The 17,287-nt window shown below is 40.7% G+C and overlaps 1 protein-coding gene and 1 long non-coding RNA gene across 8 annotated transcripts in view; one reads left to right on the forward strand and one right to left on the reverse strand.

The window, feature by feature from the left end:
- Positions 1-1,012: 1,012 nt before the first annotated feature.
- LOC103467986 (uncharacterized) lies at positions 1,013-2,694 on the reverse strand. The gene is made up of 3 exons (XR_534141.2): positions 2,535-2,694; positions 1,677-2,335; positions 1,013-1,293 (listed from the first exon to the last, which is right to left on the reverse strand). It is a non-coding gene; the product is annotated as an uncharacterized LOC103467986 (long non-coding RNA).
- A 288-nt stretch (positions 2,695-2,982) lies between these two features.
- prdm16 (PR domain containing 16) overlaps positions 2,983-17,287 on the forward strand; it is a 202,230-nt gene continuing 187,925 nt past the window's right edge. For all 7 annotated transcript variants that reach the window (XM_017305896.1, XM_008414753.2, XM_008414755.2 and 4 more), the window contains exon 1: positions 2,983-3,060. In XM_017305896.1, coding sequence (XP_017161385.1) covers positions 3,024-3,060 — 37 coding nt within the window. In that variant the 5' untranslated portion in view covers positions 2,983-3,023. The remainder of the gene's footprint in view (positions 3,061-17,287) is intronic.

Raw genomic sequence — 17,287 nt, forward strand, 5'->3', positions numbered from 1 at the left:
ACACACTTTTTTTTTTTTTTTATATCGGCATTTAAACGATGCAGGATAAACTATAGCTAATTCCCCAGGCTGGCTGGCGTTGGACAGCAAGACTTTCCTTTCCGTAGCCTAATTGCTGTTAATTGCGCCTGTAAGAAAAAGAAGAAAAAAAAAGGTGTTGCAGTTTGTGGAATCATTTGTCCAAGTCAATGAGGTGCGGGAATTATTTAAAGGCCTCATCTGTATCGGGTCGGTCTGTGGAGGTAATTCAGGTATATAAAGTCAGTCAAAATACTCTCTTTTCTTTTTAAGGTAAGCCAGCCATTTAAGGATATAATAATAATAATAATAATAATAATAATAATAATAATAATAATAATAATAATAATAATAATAATAATAATAATAATAATAACGGACCTGGCTGGCATTCATCTAATTTCACTTTTTAATCGTCTACCACCAGCAGTCCTTCTGAGCTTCCGCTTTTAACTTGCCTTTAAAAAGTTCACCTTTAATGATCCCTGTTCACCCGAAGCATGACAAATAGATTATTAAAAAAAAGAATTAATTATTTAAAAAAAAATAACAAGGTGCTCACCCCTGAGCCCCATCCGCGCAACAGGTACATAAAAAAAAAAAAAAACATTTTTCACCCACCTCCCTCCTTCAAGTCAATAAAAAAAATCCTCCACCATCACCACTGCTCCTCCTCCTCCTCCTCATTCTGCTCATAGGGAGGCGAGACAATCTTCCCCAAAATATCCAGTGAATGCAGGCTAATTACTTCTGATTATTATTGATTAATAATCGGGATTTCGTTGCACTTCCCCTCGCGAGTAAAACATCCCACGGCGATTGTTCGCCAGCAGCGGTGGACTGGTGCTGGAGAATGGCATTTATTCAAATCAGTTATCTCATGACAGCTAATAAATACATATAATTACTACATTTACTACTAATACTACTACTACTACTACTACTACTACTACTAATAATAATAACAATAACAATAATAGTAATAATAATAATAATAATAATAATAATAATAATAATAATTGTAATAATAATAATAAGCATGTTATTTTTCTTCGAATGACAACTAATTCGAACAAAATACGGTTTGACTTTATTTTCCCCTCCGAGCAAACTGATCCGCGCCGCTCTCCCTGCAGACTTCAGTTGCTCCGTCACCACCGATCCTTAATAGGCTCCAGCATATAGAGCCGCCTTTATTCAGCCAAACTAGACGGAAACCATTCCCATATGACATGTGGGCTGGAGGCCCGGCACCACATGAATATAACGAGCAGCCTGACAGCATTAGAAAAAAAAAAGAAAAAAAAAAGGCGACTTAGTCTCTTAAAAAGAAAAGAAAGCAAAAACACATAATAACAATAATAATAATAATAATAATAATAATAATAATAATAATAATAATAATAATAATAAACAGCTTGATTCATTAAATATAAAATTCCCCTTGATGCACATGCGCCTCAGTTACACCACCAATATTACAATAATAATAATAATAATAATAATAATAATAATAATAATATGTTACAAATGTAATACATTTTAAATGCTACAATTATTATTTTTTTTAAATAACTATAAATAATAATATACTCCAAATAATCTGGGTCACCTCAGTGTCTAATTGACACCTCTCACACAGATCTGAAAATATGTACCTTGTTGTTCTTCAAACCTCGCGCTTAGAAGCCCGCAGACCAACATCAAAAGAAAACGATCTCCGCGTGCCTGCAGCAAACAAACAAACAAACAAACAAACAAGCAAAGCAGCAGACATGTGCAAGTCAACAGTCGGCGTTGCGCAAAGCTGAGACAGCAGCCTGTCCACCGTCATCCAGGTGCGCTTCTGCTCTCGTGCAACATGCGCAAAACACTCCTGCAAGAAGCAAAGTGCTCCATATACAATTGTAACAAATGGGAAAATAACACTGGAAAAAAAGGGGGAAAAGCCAGGAGTTTTCCCTGGTTGCTGGTGGAGGGTCCGTGCCTCCGTCAAACAGCTGCTGGCTGCTGCCTGTCCTGAGGGCAACAAGGTTTTACACACACTGAGGGAAACACTCTCTCTCAAACACACACACACACACACCGCATACACACCCGTACACACACACAGAGAGAGGGAATCACACACTCCAACATACTCTTCACAAGACCAAATCATACCCTGGAAGCGTGTTACAGCAATCGAGCCTTGCTCCTTTTTTTTCTCTCTCCCACGTGTGCATTAATGAAGTTAAAAATAACGCCTGGAAGTTGAGCGCTTTTTGGCACGAAAGCTACCATGACGCATCAGCTGAGCCGACGACTTTCTATAAATCTGTAAATTCAAATAAAAAAAGAGAGAAAGAGAGAGGGAAGGAAATTGTTGTAATTTATGACAAAAACAATTGCAATTAAAAAAAAAACGAAATAACGGAAAGATTCTTTGTAATAACTGCTATTTATTGCACGGTAAAAATACAAAGGGTTTGTTTTTGTTTTGTATTTAAAATGCGACCTTGACCCCGGCACCGTACCTCACTGTGTGTCCCGCCGTCGCGCTGCAGAAAACCAAGCAGCCTCTGTTTAAAGGGGTAAAAAAAAAAATCCAGGACGGCGCTGCTGGCAGGAACTGAATGGGGCGGATGGGGTAGAAGGGTGGGGGTGGGGGGTTGCATGGGTGAGAAGGGGGGACGAGAGTGAGGGGGATGACATGGGGGTGGCGGCGGGGGGAACGGGTGAAGAGCGAGCAGAAGGAGAAGGAGGAGGAGGAAGAGGAGGAGGAGGAGGTGGAGGAGGAGGAGGGGAAGAGATAAGTGATCTAAAGGGGAGACGATAGGACAAAAAAAAAAGTGATGATGATGAATACATTGGAAAGTTTTTTGGCCCGGGCGAGGGTGTCAGATTGAATGGCCTGTGCGCATGTGCGAAGGTGTCCAAACTGACAATGCTGGTGAGATGAAGATAGTGTTGTTGCTGCTTCTGGGCTCACGGAGGACGACGAGAGGAATCTACAAGCCGACAAGATGAGATCCAAGGCGAGGGCGAGAAAACTGGCTAAAAGTAGGTCTTCTTCTTCTGTGGTTTTTAAAATGATTTTTATTTCTTACCGCTTCCAGCCGCCGGCTTCTAAAACTCCGCCGGCTTTGTCCCGGTCCAAAGTGTCCTTGTCAATTGCAGTAGAGCCTTAAAAAAAAAGAGGATGGGGGACTCTTTTGTCCACAGATAACTTTACGTCTCAGTTATTTGGCTGTTTGGATGTTGTCCCCCCCACCCCCCGCATGCTGCGCTCACGGTTTCGCTGATCCCTGCGTCCGCAAAGTTTCACGCGTGATGAGAAACGCCGCCGGTGCTTTAGACCTGATCACACTTCTTCTGTAAAAGCAGAAATAAACACCGTCGGTCATATCGTATTTTATCCCCTGTTTCAGTTCGGTTCTGTTGTCGGTCGTTTAAACACAGGCGCAAATCTGTCCTTTTCTCCAAAACAACAACAACAACAACAAAAAAAAGCAAAACAGAAAAAGGAAAAAAAAAAAGAAAAAAAAAAGTTGTCGAATCGCAGAGTAACTTTTTGTATATAGCGAGAGTCGTTCCAGGTTTTGGTGCAATTGAAATGTAGTGGGCGCTGTGGCACCGCTCTGCTCTGCTGCGAGCTGCCTTCGCAGCTCACGCCGCTCTGGACGCACTCATTTCGCTCCTTTTGAAAAAAAAAAGAAAAAGAAAAAAAAAACGACTGGGAGACGCCGAGATGCGTATTTGGACGAGAAAGAAAGCAAGCGAGATCTGTAATGCACGCGTATTTGAAATCGCAGAAGATATTTGCCTCGTTTTTTTTTTTTTTATGCCAGGGCCACCGGGGCCGCTGCTGCTGACTGGTTCCTTCTCATGGGAATGCCAATCAATAATACGTCCTGCAAGCGCCCATGCACTGCTGCTGCTGCTGCTGCTGTTTCTGAACGGACTGCTGTTCGCGTCACACGGAAAAATTCATGTATTCGTGTTTCCTTTTTTGTTTTTTTTCCTGTTGAACATGAACAGTTTTGTTGTCAGGCATGGAGCGTGTTTATTGTTTGACATTTGTTTATTGATGGTGCATTGATTCATGAATCATGTTTATTCTTGCATGAATGAACTTTATTTCAAACTGCGTGTTCTGTTTGGGTCAGTGTGATTTTTTTATTATTTTATTTTATTTTTGGCCACAGTTTACTTCAACCCCATTTCGACCTGTGAAGAAGGCCTGTTGCTATTTTTACATTTTACATTTTTAGTAGTTTATTTCAGCTGCATTTACTGTGTTATTTTACTTAATTTATTTCATCTAAGGATTACAATGAATTTTTAAAATATATATTTTTTTTATTTAATATTTTTGGCGGTTTGCACACAATTATTTGTAGCCTTACAATGATTAAACACGTCCCTACTGATTTTATTGACAAAAAAGTAAATACATAAATAAAATGTTTTTAAGTAGGCTAAAGTGAAATTACATACTACACAGATAAAAAAAAAACAGTTTATTTGAATTGTATTTAGTCTTTTATTCTTGGTTTGTTGTTGTTGTCGTTACAGTGCTACTGCTATGAAACGGGACAATTAAATAGAAAAAAAATAATAATTATCGGGCTTATGGCTCACCATGCAGAGATCGGATTCTTGTGCAAACCTAATGGCAGATAGAAAAGGTGGAGGAAAAAAAAAAGAACAAAAAAAGCAGAAGTCTAATTAGGCTGCTTTTATTGAATGAAATACTCCAAACACGTTGAGAATTGGGGGTCCTTTTGCCAGGAGGTAATTACACTTGGTCTTGATCTCCAAACAGCCCTGATAGTCTGTTGATCCGGGTGCTAATGAACACAAATGCCTGGCTTTGGGAGCAGTCGCGTCGCCGCACTGGCAGGCAGCCTCTCTGCAGGCCTCGGATCTTGTTGTGTTGCAGCCGTAGCTATAGGGAAAACACGAGCAGACAGCTGGCATGAAAAATATCTTGTTCTCCTCAAACATTCAAAACACACGGGCCCGCAGATTTTGAATATGACGTACAGTGGACGTGCACGTCTCGTTTTTTTTTTTTCTCGTTTTCCTTCCCTTTTCTGACCTCTCCGAGTACAGTAGGCCCCGCAGCAAATGTCCACCAGCTGTTTTATGATTTTATTTTTAACCTCCATGAGTGATTTCTCCTTTAGACACATCAGATATATCATCTGACTGAACTGCGGGGTGCTACAATGACGAGCATGGATTTTTAAAAACGTGCAGCTGCAATTGTTTGTGTATTTCAATATGTTTTAATTGTTATGGTTCATAATAAATTTTAGTTATCTTGACATGGGAAGAATAGTTTAATTCTGATTTATATTTGCAATCTTAATTTTTAAATAATTAGCTAACATTTTTCGAGCCATGACGAATAACAGTTTAATTTATTTAAAGTTAATTCATTTGTGTCTTCATAATAAAACGCATAACACTCCCGAATCTTGATTGCTCACGCAGATTAAAGTTTTATTTGTTTCTGTGTGTGAGCGGTGCGGCCGTGCACCGTTTGAAGTCAAAAGAAGAAGAAGAAAAAAAATCTTAACACCTTGCGGCTGTTTTATTGTGGTATTCTTCTGGGCCCATTTGTAGCTTTTAAATTGGTTTTGGATCAATTAAGGGCTTCCGCTTGAGTGAGAGGAGATTTATTTTCCCCAGTATTCTTTTTTTTTTTCTCTCTCTCTCTCTCTTTTTTTCGGGGCACGTGTGCGGACAAAACAGCCGCACGCGCACACATCCAGAGAGCATGCACACATGCGCGCGCTGCTGTAAATATGCGACCGGTGACCTCTGCACCGAAGCCAAAAGAAATATAATGTAAATGGAAGCACGAAACGAGCTCTACACGCAGAGACAGACATTTTTTTTAATAAGGCAGCTTACACACTTCATTGATTATCGTCACCTTTTTCTTTCTTCTTTTTCCTTTTTTTTTCTTTTTTTTTTTTGCATTTTCAGTGGCTACAATAATAGCAATAAAAACAAAGGTAATGCCGTGTGTTTTCAGACTACCTCCGTTTATTTATTTATTTATTTTAATCCTTCTCACTCCTCTGCTGATTCAGGTCGCTGAAGAAACGCACACATTCTCCACCACTTCCCACCTCTCTGACCTCTGCGCTGTCTTTACACATTTCCACATATCCCTGTGATCTTTGCGTTAAAGGCCCATTATTAGAATGTATACTCCCCAGTCATGAACTTGGCCCGGCTCAACAGCTTCTTATGTTTTGACAGAAGTAATAAAACCCAACCCATAACACTTGAAAACCAACAATGGTCGCTATGTTTAACTTCTGGCTAAACGTTTAGGGTCTCCCATGTATCGCTGCCACGCAGCTGTAATGTGTCACACAGCTCCCTTTCACATTCACAGATTAGAGCCTGGTCCTATAAATGATAGGATCATCAAATGTTTTTTTTTTTTGCTGTGCTTTTATTTTGAAATTGTATTATTAACCTTCGTATAGGTCATTTTTACACGTTTTTCCTTTTGAGAATTCATTCAAGAGTATTGTTGCATATGTATACACATATTTTTAAAACCACAGATATGTGTAAAATCAGAGTTTTAGACTTGAGTGTTTTTTTTCCCCTTTGCTCCTGTTTAATGGAATTACCACCGTTCCAGCTTCTCATTTTTGAAATTATAATAATAGCCCAATTTTCTTCTCGTGCTCAGTTGAATTTAGCTGCAAACCTGACAGGAATAGCTTTTGTATTGAGTAACTGCTTTTTTAAAATTTTTACAAATGATTAAGTATTTTAGTGGATTGAGAAATAAAGCTTAACCTGATACAATGGCTATCAAGAATTGAACTGTTACATATCTGTTGTCACAGATATGTAACAACCACAACAATTGTAGGCATCACTTGATTTTCTCAACTGTCATTGCATCAAAATTGATACTGATATACTCATAACCAAATAGATTTAAAAACCTATGCACTTTGTGTAAGATGTATTTAGCAATATCATAAGAAAATGGATGACTGAACACATTTACTAGATAGAGCAAGTTCTTAAACACTTAGAAATGTTTGTGTCACAAATTTTACAGTCGGCATCATATTATTATGCGGGTTTTGGAACTGTTCTAAGTATTTAAAGTGTTTTTCAGGGAAATTTACGTTAACATTGTTTTTGTTTTTTTTTGTTTTTTGTTCTAACAGACTAAGTTCAGCAGTCCAGACCATAAAGGGTTGTAATAGAAAAACATTCAAGGTTGTTGAATGTTTTGCTACTAATGCATAGTTTTCTTGATCCACTTTTTCATCATCACAGTTAATCCTTCACTTGACTTGAGTTTTTGTTTTTGTTTATTAAGACCCATTTCAACCAAGCTTCTAATGGTCACTGAAGTACATTGAAATACTCAAGTGTATTATTGTCAGGCTGAGTTAAATTGTCTGACACCTGAAATATTAAAACCTAACAGGTACTACATCCAAGCAGTGTTTTTCAATTTCCTTTGCTTTTGTTCATTGTGCAGCTGTAACAATTTGGCATGACCAAATCTGCAGCACAAGTATATGGAAACTGGTTGGTTGGATGATAGTTTCTAATTGTGCGGTGCGGAGTATTTTTAAATAATACATTTTTGACATGCACTGATCACACTTTTCCTCCCCAGTACCAATTTACCATTTTTCATTGAGGTTTAACCTGCCAATTTAATATAAGAAGTTAGAATTCATCAGAAAACTAATGAATCACAGCATTACAGCCATCGATCCAGGAAAGCATGTGTCCCAAACCTTTATCCAATTTTTATCAACCACAGTAAAATGGCGGCAGAGTGAATTTGAATCTGTTTATCAAATGTGTTGTCTATCTTTCAAATTTTGCTTTTATTGCACATATAAAATCACAGATGGCCATTGAAATTAGACAAATTTTACAAAGGGTTTTAAAGATGACTATATAATTTATAAAATAAGATGTGCCCTACATATTTCCCATTATATATGTCTACTTAATGGGACATATATGTCCCATTAAAATACTGGAACACAGTCAAAGCAAATTGCTAAGAAATAACTTATCTAAAAAGGTGTTAGAAGTTCTTATCCAAATGTTTAAAACTAAAGAATAATAGAGAAAATTAGCTTTCATCAAGCAGGCGTTAAACCAAAGAATATCAATTAAATTTAGGTTAAACTGTTTTTATTCTTGCTTCAAAGTTTTGCATCGATCAGAAAACTATTAATAATCTAGGTAGGATATAACATCTATATTACAGTCATTTTACCCTCTTTGACTGAATCTCGTGCCTGTTGAACTTGCACCAGAGGTTTTTGAATTCTTATGAACTTTTTCACTATACAGTTCTGCACAGTTTCCATCCTAATGTACTCTGAAAACCAGGAAGTAAACAGAGCACATGCCTTGTAATGTTTGGAAATGCCTCAAATTCTATTGCGAACTCCAACATTGTGTTTTATAACATCAGTGCCAGTTTTCCCTCTAAGCAGACGTCGTTTTGACTATAAAGTTTCTGTTGCTTTAATTTATCAAATCATCAGAAACAGTCTCCCTCTAAACACAAACACACCAAAACGAACACTTTGCCTTTCATCCACCAGGTAAGCTGAAATGACTTCAGTTAAAGTTCAACAAAATTATGAAGTCACACTGACCCGTCAGTGCCTACTGAGTCTCGCTGAAGGCTTGAATACACTTGACTGGCTTTTCCTCATTCTCCACCCCACACACACACACACACACACGCACACACGCATACAGGGACCATGCATGGACACACATCTGCACACGGTGGTGACAGATTTTTTGTGCATTGGTATGATTTAACCCCAATCAATCACAAACTAGAAAGGTTGAGTGTAAATGTCATCCAAACAGTAGGGGCTGGCACTGCTGGCTCAGGCTGAATGTGTGCTCGAGTCTGCGCTCACACCGTTTTTGTACAGCGTGTTGGAGGCCCTGTCAACGTTCTGAGCCATGACCTTGGCCACGGCAATGGGTGGGCACCTGGACACACGCAGACGAACTCGCAGCGACGCGGACCCCCGTGTTTCCTGCCGACTCTCATGCCGGCTTTGTCACATTTTTGAGTTGACACACAAACATGGCTGCTCTAAGCTCTTGCACATGGCTCCAAATCCTATTCATTCCACCGATACGTCGACCTCGCATTATCCAGTTGGCAAATGCGGCTGTTTTCCCTCCTTTTCAGTGTGACCTCATGTTCCATGTTTGCAAAAAAGGAAAAAAAAAAAAACAAGAAAAAACAGCCTCCCTATCACATCGTTTGTGCAGGGTATGACATGACTGGGAGAGTTTCAGAAATATCGCTGATGTTTTATTTTTATAGCAGTCCCCCTGTTTTTCATCTCCCATGCGTCTGCAGCCTGCAGATAGGGGGCAGGGGAATTGTTAAAAATACATCAGTAAAAATTAGAGAGCGGTCCATGGTGGAGTGATGGGGAGGGTTACTAAAATAAAAAGCCATTACTCTGACGTTACATGCATTTTGTCTTCGAGTGTGACTACTCATCCGATTATGATCTGCCCTGCTACTTTGCAGTGTGCAGTGGACTCCGTTCAGTCATCTTCGCTTCTGGGTCTGCTGATTAACGCTAAATGATGATCTCTATGTGTGTCTGCTGTGATTTTACACCACCTGCTGCTAAACACTGTGTGTTGTTTGCAAAACAAGGGCACAAATGTGTCAAGTCCCCAATTAGCCCGTTTTGCAGCCCTCATGACTCCCTCTGCCCCCACCCTTTCTTTTTTTTGTTTATTGCATCGTGATAATCGAGGGATTGCTAAACATTGTGACTAGTCTTATCTGGTACTAATCCAGATTTATTTGGTATTAGCCCCCTCACTTTGTCCCTTGTTCACCCTCTTACATCTCTAATAAGCTTTTGCGTTTGTGCATTCCTGAACTTGTAGAACTTCATATTGTGCTTTTAATGTATTGTTTAAGATGCCAAGAACAGCTAATGGAATTATCTATTAACTGTTTAACAACAATCTCACTTTGAAAATCTTAAAAAAAAAAAAAAAAAATGCTTCTAAAGATGTTCATTTTGACCACAAAAGGGCCCATAAATGATATGGCTCATTTATTTAACATGAAGTTGTTAAATGAGTTAAAAGCTTATAGTTAGACAAAAAAAAAGCCAATTAAAAAATCCCAGTCTCTGAAATGAATTTATTTTGGATTTGAGTGCCTCAGTTGTCATTGCAGCACATTTCTTCAGTCTCACCACCGTCCATCTTTAGTCCCTCAGCGGCCGTGCTGATGATGGCTCATCCTGTTCAGATATGATAAGCGGACAAACTGCTCCGTCCCCTGGGCGGTTTAGCTGTCCTCCCAAACAGACAGTGGTGTACAGGGGCAGCACGGCTCTAAACTCCCTCCGCTGCTCCTCCTTTCATCAGGCCGGCAGTTCAAAGCTTTGGCTACTTCCCCCCTCTTCCCCCTCCTCTTCCTCCTCCGCTTTCCATCCCTCCTCACTGTCTCTGTGTGTCGTCGTTAAAGCGAAAGATAGGCAAGCGGTGTCTCATTAAAGAGGATTAGAGACATCTCTGCGTCTCACTCAGAGTTGTTTGGGACATTTCGCTCCTCTCCTCTTCTCCCCCCCCCCTCTGCTCCTCCACCCTTTTCTCTCAGAGATCAGGTTCTTTGATTTGGCCAGATAAAGACCTCTTTCATGTCGGTCGGGACGGTTAGCGATTACACTGTCAGACCCGTCGTTTTGGTCGAGTTTGACAAATTTGCCATGCAGGGTGGGACGGGTGCGCTGGGATTGTATTGGGGAGGAGGCTATACAAGGAGATTCCCAGTAATTGAGCTGTCATTATCCAGTGACCCTGCCAGGCGCGAGTGCAGAGGGCTCACCGGTTCTCTATTTGCTTAATACTTGGCTAACTTTCTTTGTGAATATGATGGATAGAACAGGGAGGAGAGAGTGGAAGCAGGGTTCCAGCCCCCCAGATGAATGCCTCTGCTTACTCAACCACCTCTCTCGAGCACTGCTGTCCATGAAAATTGGCTGTGCTACAGTGGTGCTACAAGTTCCCCCCAACCCCCCAGCCCCCACTCTCCTAGCTCCTCTCTACGGTGCAGCACAATTAGGCCCATATTCACCAGCTGCCATTTATTTTCATACAAAATGAAAACTGGTGGCATGTTGATTACTGAATTCTCCAGAGACAAAGGGCCACTACTGGTGTGGTTTCATTTCATTAAGTAGAGTGTGGCGCACAGGATAAATATGTTAGAAATTCCCCCGCATCCCGTCTCCTTCCCCTTCCCCGCCATCCATGTTTACCTCAGCCACTCTGTATGCTAAGCAAATCTTGAGGTGTAACAGTTGTAGAATTGGAACAAATTACCTGAAATGTTTTGGTTTTAATTATGCAGATTTTGCATTTCCTCTTGCTGCTGGTAGTCTTTGTGTTGGTTCTGTTTAAAATCGACATAAAGCAAGTATTTATCGGTTGTTGGTTGCCAGACTTCTTTAGTCATAATATGTAAAAATGTGCAATAAGGACTCATACCCAAACCACGAACTTAAATGTAATGTGGGAGCAAGTAATACTGAAGTTAAAAGAGATCAAATCTAGTCCAATCAGCTACTTCCAAAAGTCGCCTGACTAGAAGAATCCACCCATGTAATTAAGGGTGTATTCACACCAGGAAAGTTCTTTGATCCGCTTCATGTTTGGTTTAGGCTTTTTTTGTTTGTTTGTTTGTTTGGTGTTGTCGGTGTCTATAATCACAAAAACAACGCTACACGGGTGACGATCATTGTTCCTGTTGAACAGGAATGATGGAGGCAGAACAGTTCACCCTTGACCCACACCATGCTGGCAGCAGCATCCCTAAGCAGAAAATGGCCGGTCAGGTACGAGTTCTTCTCAGTACATGCAGTAGCAGTGTTGGCAACACTGAAAGCAAAGCAAATGTGGCTCGTGAAGTCAGCACGACACAGCCTCACAGGACGTTGTATGGTTTGAGAGGAAGGCAGACAAGACACAGCTTAGCAGCAGAGTGTCATTATATTAGCACAGAGATTTTGATAGAGAAAAGACGAGCCCCCACTTGTTAACCTAGAGTCAGAGTAGAGGTAAAGTGATGAGTCAAGTGGAATGTGTGTGTAACCATCGGCGAGTGGGTGCCCACTTATTTGTGTGAGCGTAGGTGTTGGAGAGGGTCATGGTAAAACATTTCAAGATGGCCCATTAGCTGGCGTGGGCCTGTTCTCTCCTGACACCAGGATTCTTCTCTCCTGACCCTACTCTCCCCCCCGAGCCTCTCTAAGGCCCTCTGTCCCAGAGCCCCCCCTCCACAGCCTCATCTTGCCAAGTGTATGGTTCCAAAGCAGTGATGAAGCTGCCTGCGTGTGAAAATATTGAATTGCAAAAACATCCCTGGGTGAGAGGGTGTGTGAATGGAGCTTTCAGCACCAGGTCCGACCCGAGCCTTGTGCTACTGACTGATGGACAACAAATGGCATTTTGTGTCCAGAGCCGGAGAGGAGAGAGGAAGAGAAAGAAAAGGAGGAGAAACGGAGGGAACGGGGGGAAGAGTTTGAAATTTTTCAGGACTCTTCAGTTGAGGGTCCTTATATGCAGCTTTCTAATGCCTTATCACATGGCCCCATCTGACCTCTGACCTGCTCAGCCAAAGCTGTCAGGCTGTTCTCCAGCACAAAGCCACATAGCCTCAGAGGGCACCACTGACCCCCCGTTTACAGCTGTTTCTCCAAAGGTAATAGGTAGAAGTAATGTCAGTGACCTTCACTTTCCACCACTCTGCAGGAGGGCAAAACTCTTAAGATCCCTTGATAATGTCAAAGGTAGAGGGGTGGCTGTTTTGCCGTATTCACTCCGTGTGCTTGGATCATTTTAGATTACATTAAAGGTGAACTAAACTCTGGACTTTTATTCTTTTTCAAGATGGCAATCTTTTACAGGTTTCTGCTAACTAAGAAGTAAAATTATATGTTTGAAAAAAAAAAACATATTCACAGTCTCAGTTGCATTATATTGGGAATATACCTGTGCAACTTAACACTATGTTGCTGTCTGGGGGATGTTAGTGAATTTCTGATGTCTCAGAGGACTGACAGGGTCAAGGCATGACTGTACCCTCCTGTCTGGCTTTGCTAGCAAACACAGGCATCTCACTCTGCGTCTCTCCTGACTGGTCTGAGGATACTTTTCCCCCCCTTCTTCTTTCTTCCTCTTCTTCCCCTCTTTTTCTGGAACACTGGAGTTTCTCTCCGTCTCTCTCTCTCTCTCTCTCTCTCTCTTTCTCTCTCTCTCCGGTCTCCTTTGAAAAGATGCGGCGTCTTTGTCCGGCCTGATAAAGGATGCCATAGTTCCCCTTTTCCCCTTCTTTGTGGCCTGGAGGCTGGCGGCTCCTGTAGAAGTGCAAATGGTATCCTCTCGGAGGGGCTATCCCCACGGGCCCTCGAGGGCCCTTGCTCTCCTCCAGGCTTGGCTAATTACCACCCTGCAGCCCCCACCCCAGCACCGCCACCGCCACAGCTCTCTGGTCTCTGGAACCATGGACGGCACATTCCCACAACCAGCACCTGGCCTTCTTTTCTCCTGGGCGGCTTTGATGGTTGACACCCCAGCCTTACCCCTCCCTCCTTCATCCTCTTCCTCTCTCTGGCCCTACTACACCATCTTTCTTTTTCTCCAAGCCTTTAACTTCCCCTTCTCTCGCCCACTTTCTCTCTCTCTCTCTTTGACTCTCATTAGCAAAGGTTTTAAATTGCTTTCTGACCCTGACACACTGCTCTTGTTGGAAAAGGAGATGTCAAAAAGAACACGAAGAAGGAATGAAATATGGAAGAGGGGCCAGGACAAAGATGTATGTAGTGTACTTATGTTTTACATTCTGTACTTTGTCAATTATATCTGTTATTTTTTTAAATTTTTGGTACATTTGTCTGTACCAGTTCATAAATAGAAGTAAGTATCCATATCCTTTTGACTGTCTACGTCACCAATAAAAAAAAGATTTGATTATAATCATGTCAACCATTTTAAAATGTTCTGGTTTGTAAAACCAAGCGGCTGTCACTGCAGATTAATTTGATTTCTTTGCAAGTGTTATGTACGGACACCATGCACATTTGTGCGATCGCACCAGTATCTAATTTAGTTGCATATTTGTGTTTCACTAGCTGCAGGCCTGATCAATATCTTGCCCCTGTGGATTTGACCAATTCATAGCCGGCCTTTGTTGTAGTCTGCTGTCCCCAGCGAGAGCATTTGGACAGCTTTCTGAGGAAAACAAATAGCTCTATTACAAACCGGCGTATCTGTGATGCTCAGCCTCCCAAAGGCAAAGCAGGCAGCATTTATTAATTGAACGTCTTTGGTACAGCTTCACCAGCCATTGGGCAGAAGACAAAGAGATATGTGTCAGTCACCAACGTGAATGTTTTCTCGAGACTCCAGCTGCTGTTTAATATGTCCATTTCCACACATTCCTACTTTTGTGTTCTTGTACCTAACACAAACTCAAACATCTGTTCAGCAAAGTGATTGGTGCATCCTTTGTATCTACATGACAAAAAGTCAGGCAGAGGCGCTGGGTGATACTGGGTGCTGAGCACACCTAGACCAGTTACACTTGTTTGGCAGTGCTTTATGAATAGCCTTAGTATAGGCACTATTTGCACAATATCAGCAAATCCAGTTCAATAGCATATGAAAGTTGCTGAAACATCATCACAATGGCGACAGGTTCCCATTTAGGAATTTGTGATCTTGCGTTAAGTTGCATTGCAGGTACAAACTGACCAAAGATTGTCTTCATCAGATTCTTTATTACCACAGCAATACTCCAGATTAGCACATATAATGATGGTGTTATGCAAAATCTGTGTATCAACCTGTAGTTATTTATGTATGTCACAGCAAACCTTGAGAGTAGTTGTATACAGCAATCATTGAGAAATATTTAAGCTTATTTTAAAGAAACTTTCAATGTCTGAATGAACTAAAGTCCATAGTTGAGTTAACAAAGTACAAAACTTTATCTTAATTAAGCATCTTTTTATGAGATTATTTAGGAAGAAAACATAATTTATGACTTTATAGATTCAGTAAAGCCTAACAGATTTTTACTTTTAGAAACATCTTTGCATTGAAACATCTTGGATTGGTGTGGATCTAGCCAAGCCCCTAATAGATACACTTCTGAACTTTTTTTTTTTTTTTTTTTTTCCTGGAATAGGATATCAACAGTAACAACTAAAATGATCATTTGTAACTTTTTTGTGTGTGTAAATATTCAAATATTTTTGATCTGATCTAGGAAAAAAAGAGTTTTAAACCTTCATCAGGTCACACTTTTAGAGACTTCAAAGTTTAAAATATATCACAATGTGAACATATCCTCTGCAGTCTATTTCTAATCGTGCGCGTGGACAAACTTCCAAAGTCTTATATCTTCCTCCACTCTTAGTTTTCTCCTCTTCAGGCCTTGCCACATCCTCTGTTTTGGGCACAGAAAAAGAAAGAGGAAGAGCTGGTTTCTCAATTGTGTTTTACGAGAGGTTAAAACGAGCCACTTCAGTGGTTTTCGTGTGTCCATGATGACCGTTCCATTTAAAGTTCCTGAGGTTTCCAGACATGTCAGTTTAGCACTTTTATTAGGGAAGTTATTCCAAACAACACTTTACACTCAACTGAATCAGCTGTCCAATGACATATTTTGCTTTTGTTTTATGTAGATGTTTATTTGGTCATTGTATTTCAAAAAGTGTGTGAAATTGCTTTTGGCCAATTGCTATATGCCTTTAATTCCTTTTGGCAGATATTCAGCTTTCATGCACAACAACAGAAAGAGCAGTTGTATTGATTGTTTAACTCAGTTGAATTAAACCTTGATGGAACAATTGCCATCCATTCTTATGTTACCTGCCATTTCACCAGAGAAATATCTTTTTTTTAATTTTTTTTTAATAGTTTTATATTTTTGTTTTCCACTGAATTTAAGAAAACTTTGATGCCAAGTTCCTCCGCAGCAAAACGGGAGGCCCCCGACCTAGCACATCTGAGAGTACTTTGGTGCAATAACAGCAAATGTTTGTTTTGTATTGTATGGCACGCTGCTGGAGGAGCACTAAAGCCCCTTCTTCCAGTGCCTAAAGCACCTCTTAATAAAATAGTCAAGAATAACTCCTTTACCTTAATCTTGCCTTCAGATTACTGCGCTTGGGGTGGGAAATTAGCAGCAGGCCCACACGCTTCCCTTCCTTCTCTAAAGCTGCTGCATGGTTTCTCGCAAGCAGGCTCCTCTGCATTATTTCTCTCTTCGTTCGTGCTTCTGACTTTGCTGCTAGGATTTTTTATTTTTTTTTTGACTTTCTGTGTTGTGCTTTGTTGCTTTTGTTCCATTTTGTTGGCTCAGTATAAGAAGTAACTTCTTTTTTTTTTTAGCCCCTGGGAGCAATGTCTGAAGTGAATGTAGCCATTGATAATTGATACAAACTCTTTAAATCTTCTGTGATGAGGTGAAAGTTGGTGCACGTTGACTTTTATGGAGAGACACAGACTATCCATTTGAGGAACTAGGAGTATGTGTGTCCTTTGTACTCAGCAGTGTAACCCACACCTTGACTTTGGTAGCGGCAGCCACTTTGAGCCGGGTCTGTAGTGCTGCCGTCTGATCCTCGTAACCAGAACTGCCCTTTACTGCTTCATGTTCAGTTGCCCCCTTGCCCGCCTGCCATCTGGGTCTGCCAGGAGACACACACTTTCGCTGCACACATCATAACCAAGACGGTGCTGGTCAAGCTTAAACCTGCATCTTCTACTTGAAGCTATACGCCTTTGAAATTTAGAAGGGGACCTAAAATGCAATTGCTCAGTGTTTGTTTTGATTTTGCTCAAATGGTCAAATTTTTCTTTAAAAGAGTTTTTTTTATTGTTTGAATTGGAGCACATTGAAATTGATGGGACTGTAGAAATCACAAGGTGTAATGATGAGGAGGACCAAATGGAGGAAAAGGAATGAGTTGGCTGGAGGAGCTTGTGTTTGTGCTGCTGCCACCTTTAGCTTCGTAAACGAAACAATGAATGACGCATACTTCTGGCTGGACTGTGTGATCCTGGACTTGTTGTCGTGCTCTGTGTCAGGTCTGGTTTTTTGTTTGCTTTGAAATGACAGCAAACAGTGATGCAGTTCACATTCAATATGATAAACAAATAGCGTGAAATGATGCTTACTGTGTTACCTCTGTAG

This window comes from Poecilia reticulata, linkage group LG7, assembly GCF_000633615.1.
Source record: "Poecilia reticulata strain Guanapo linkage group LG7, Guppy_female_1.0+MT, whole genome shotgun sequence".
In the NCBI taxonomy this organism is placed as follows: domain Eukaryota; kingdom Metazoa; phylum Chordata; class Actinopteri; order Cyprinodontiformes; family Poeciliidae; genus Poecilia; species Poecilia reticulata.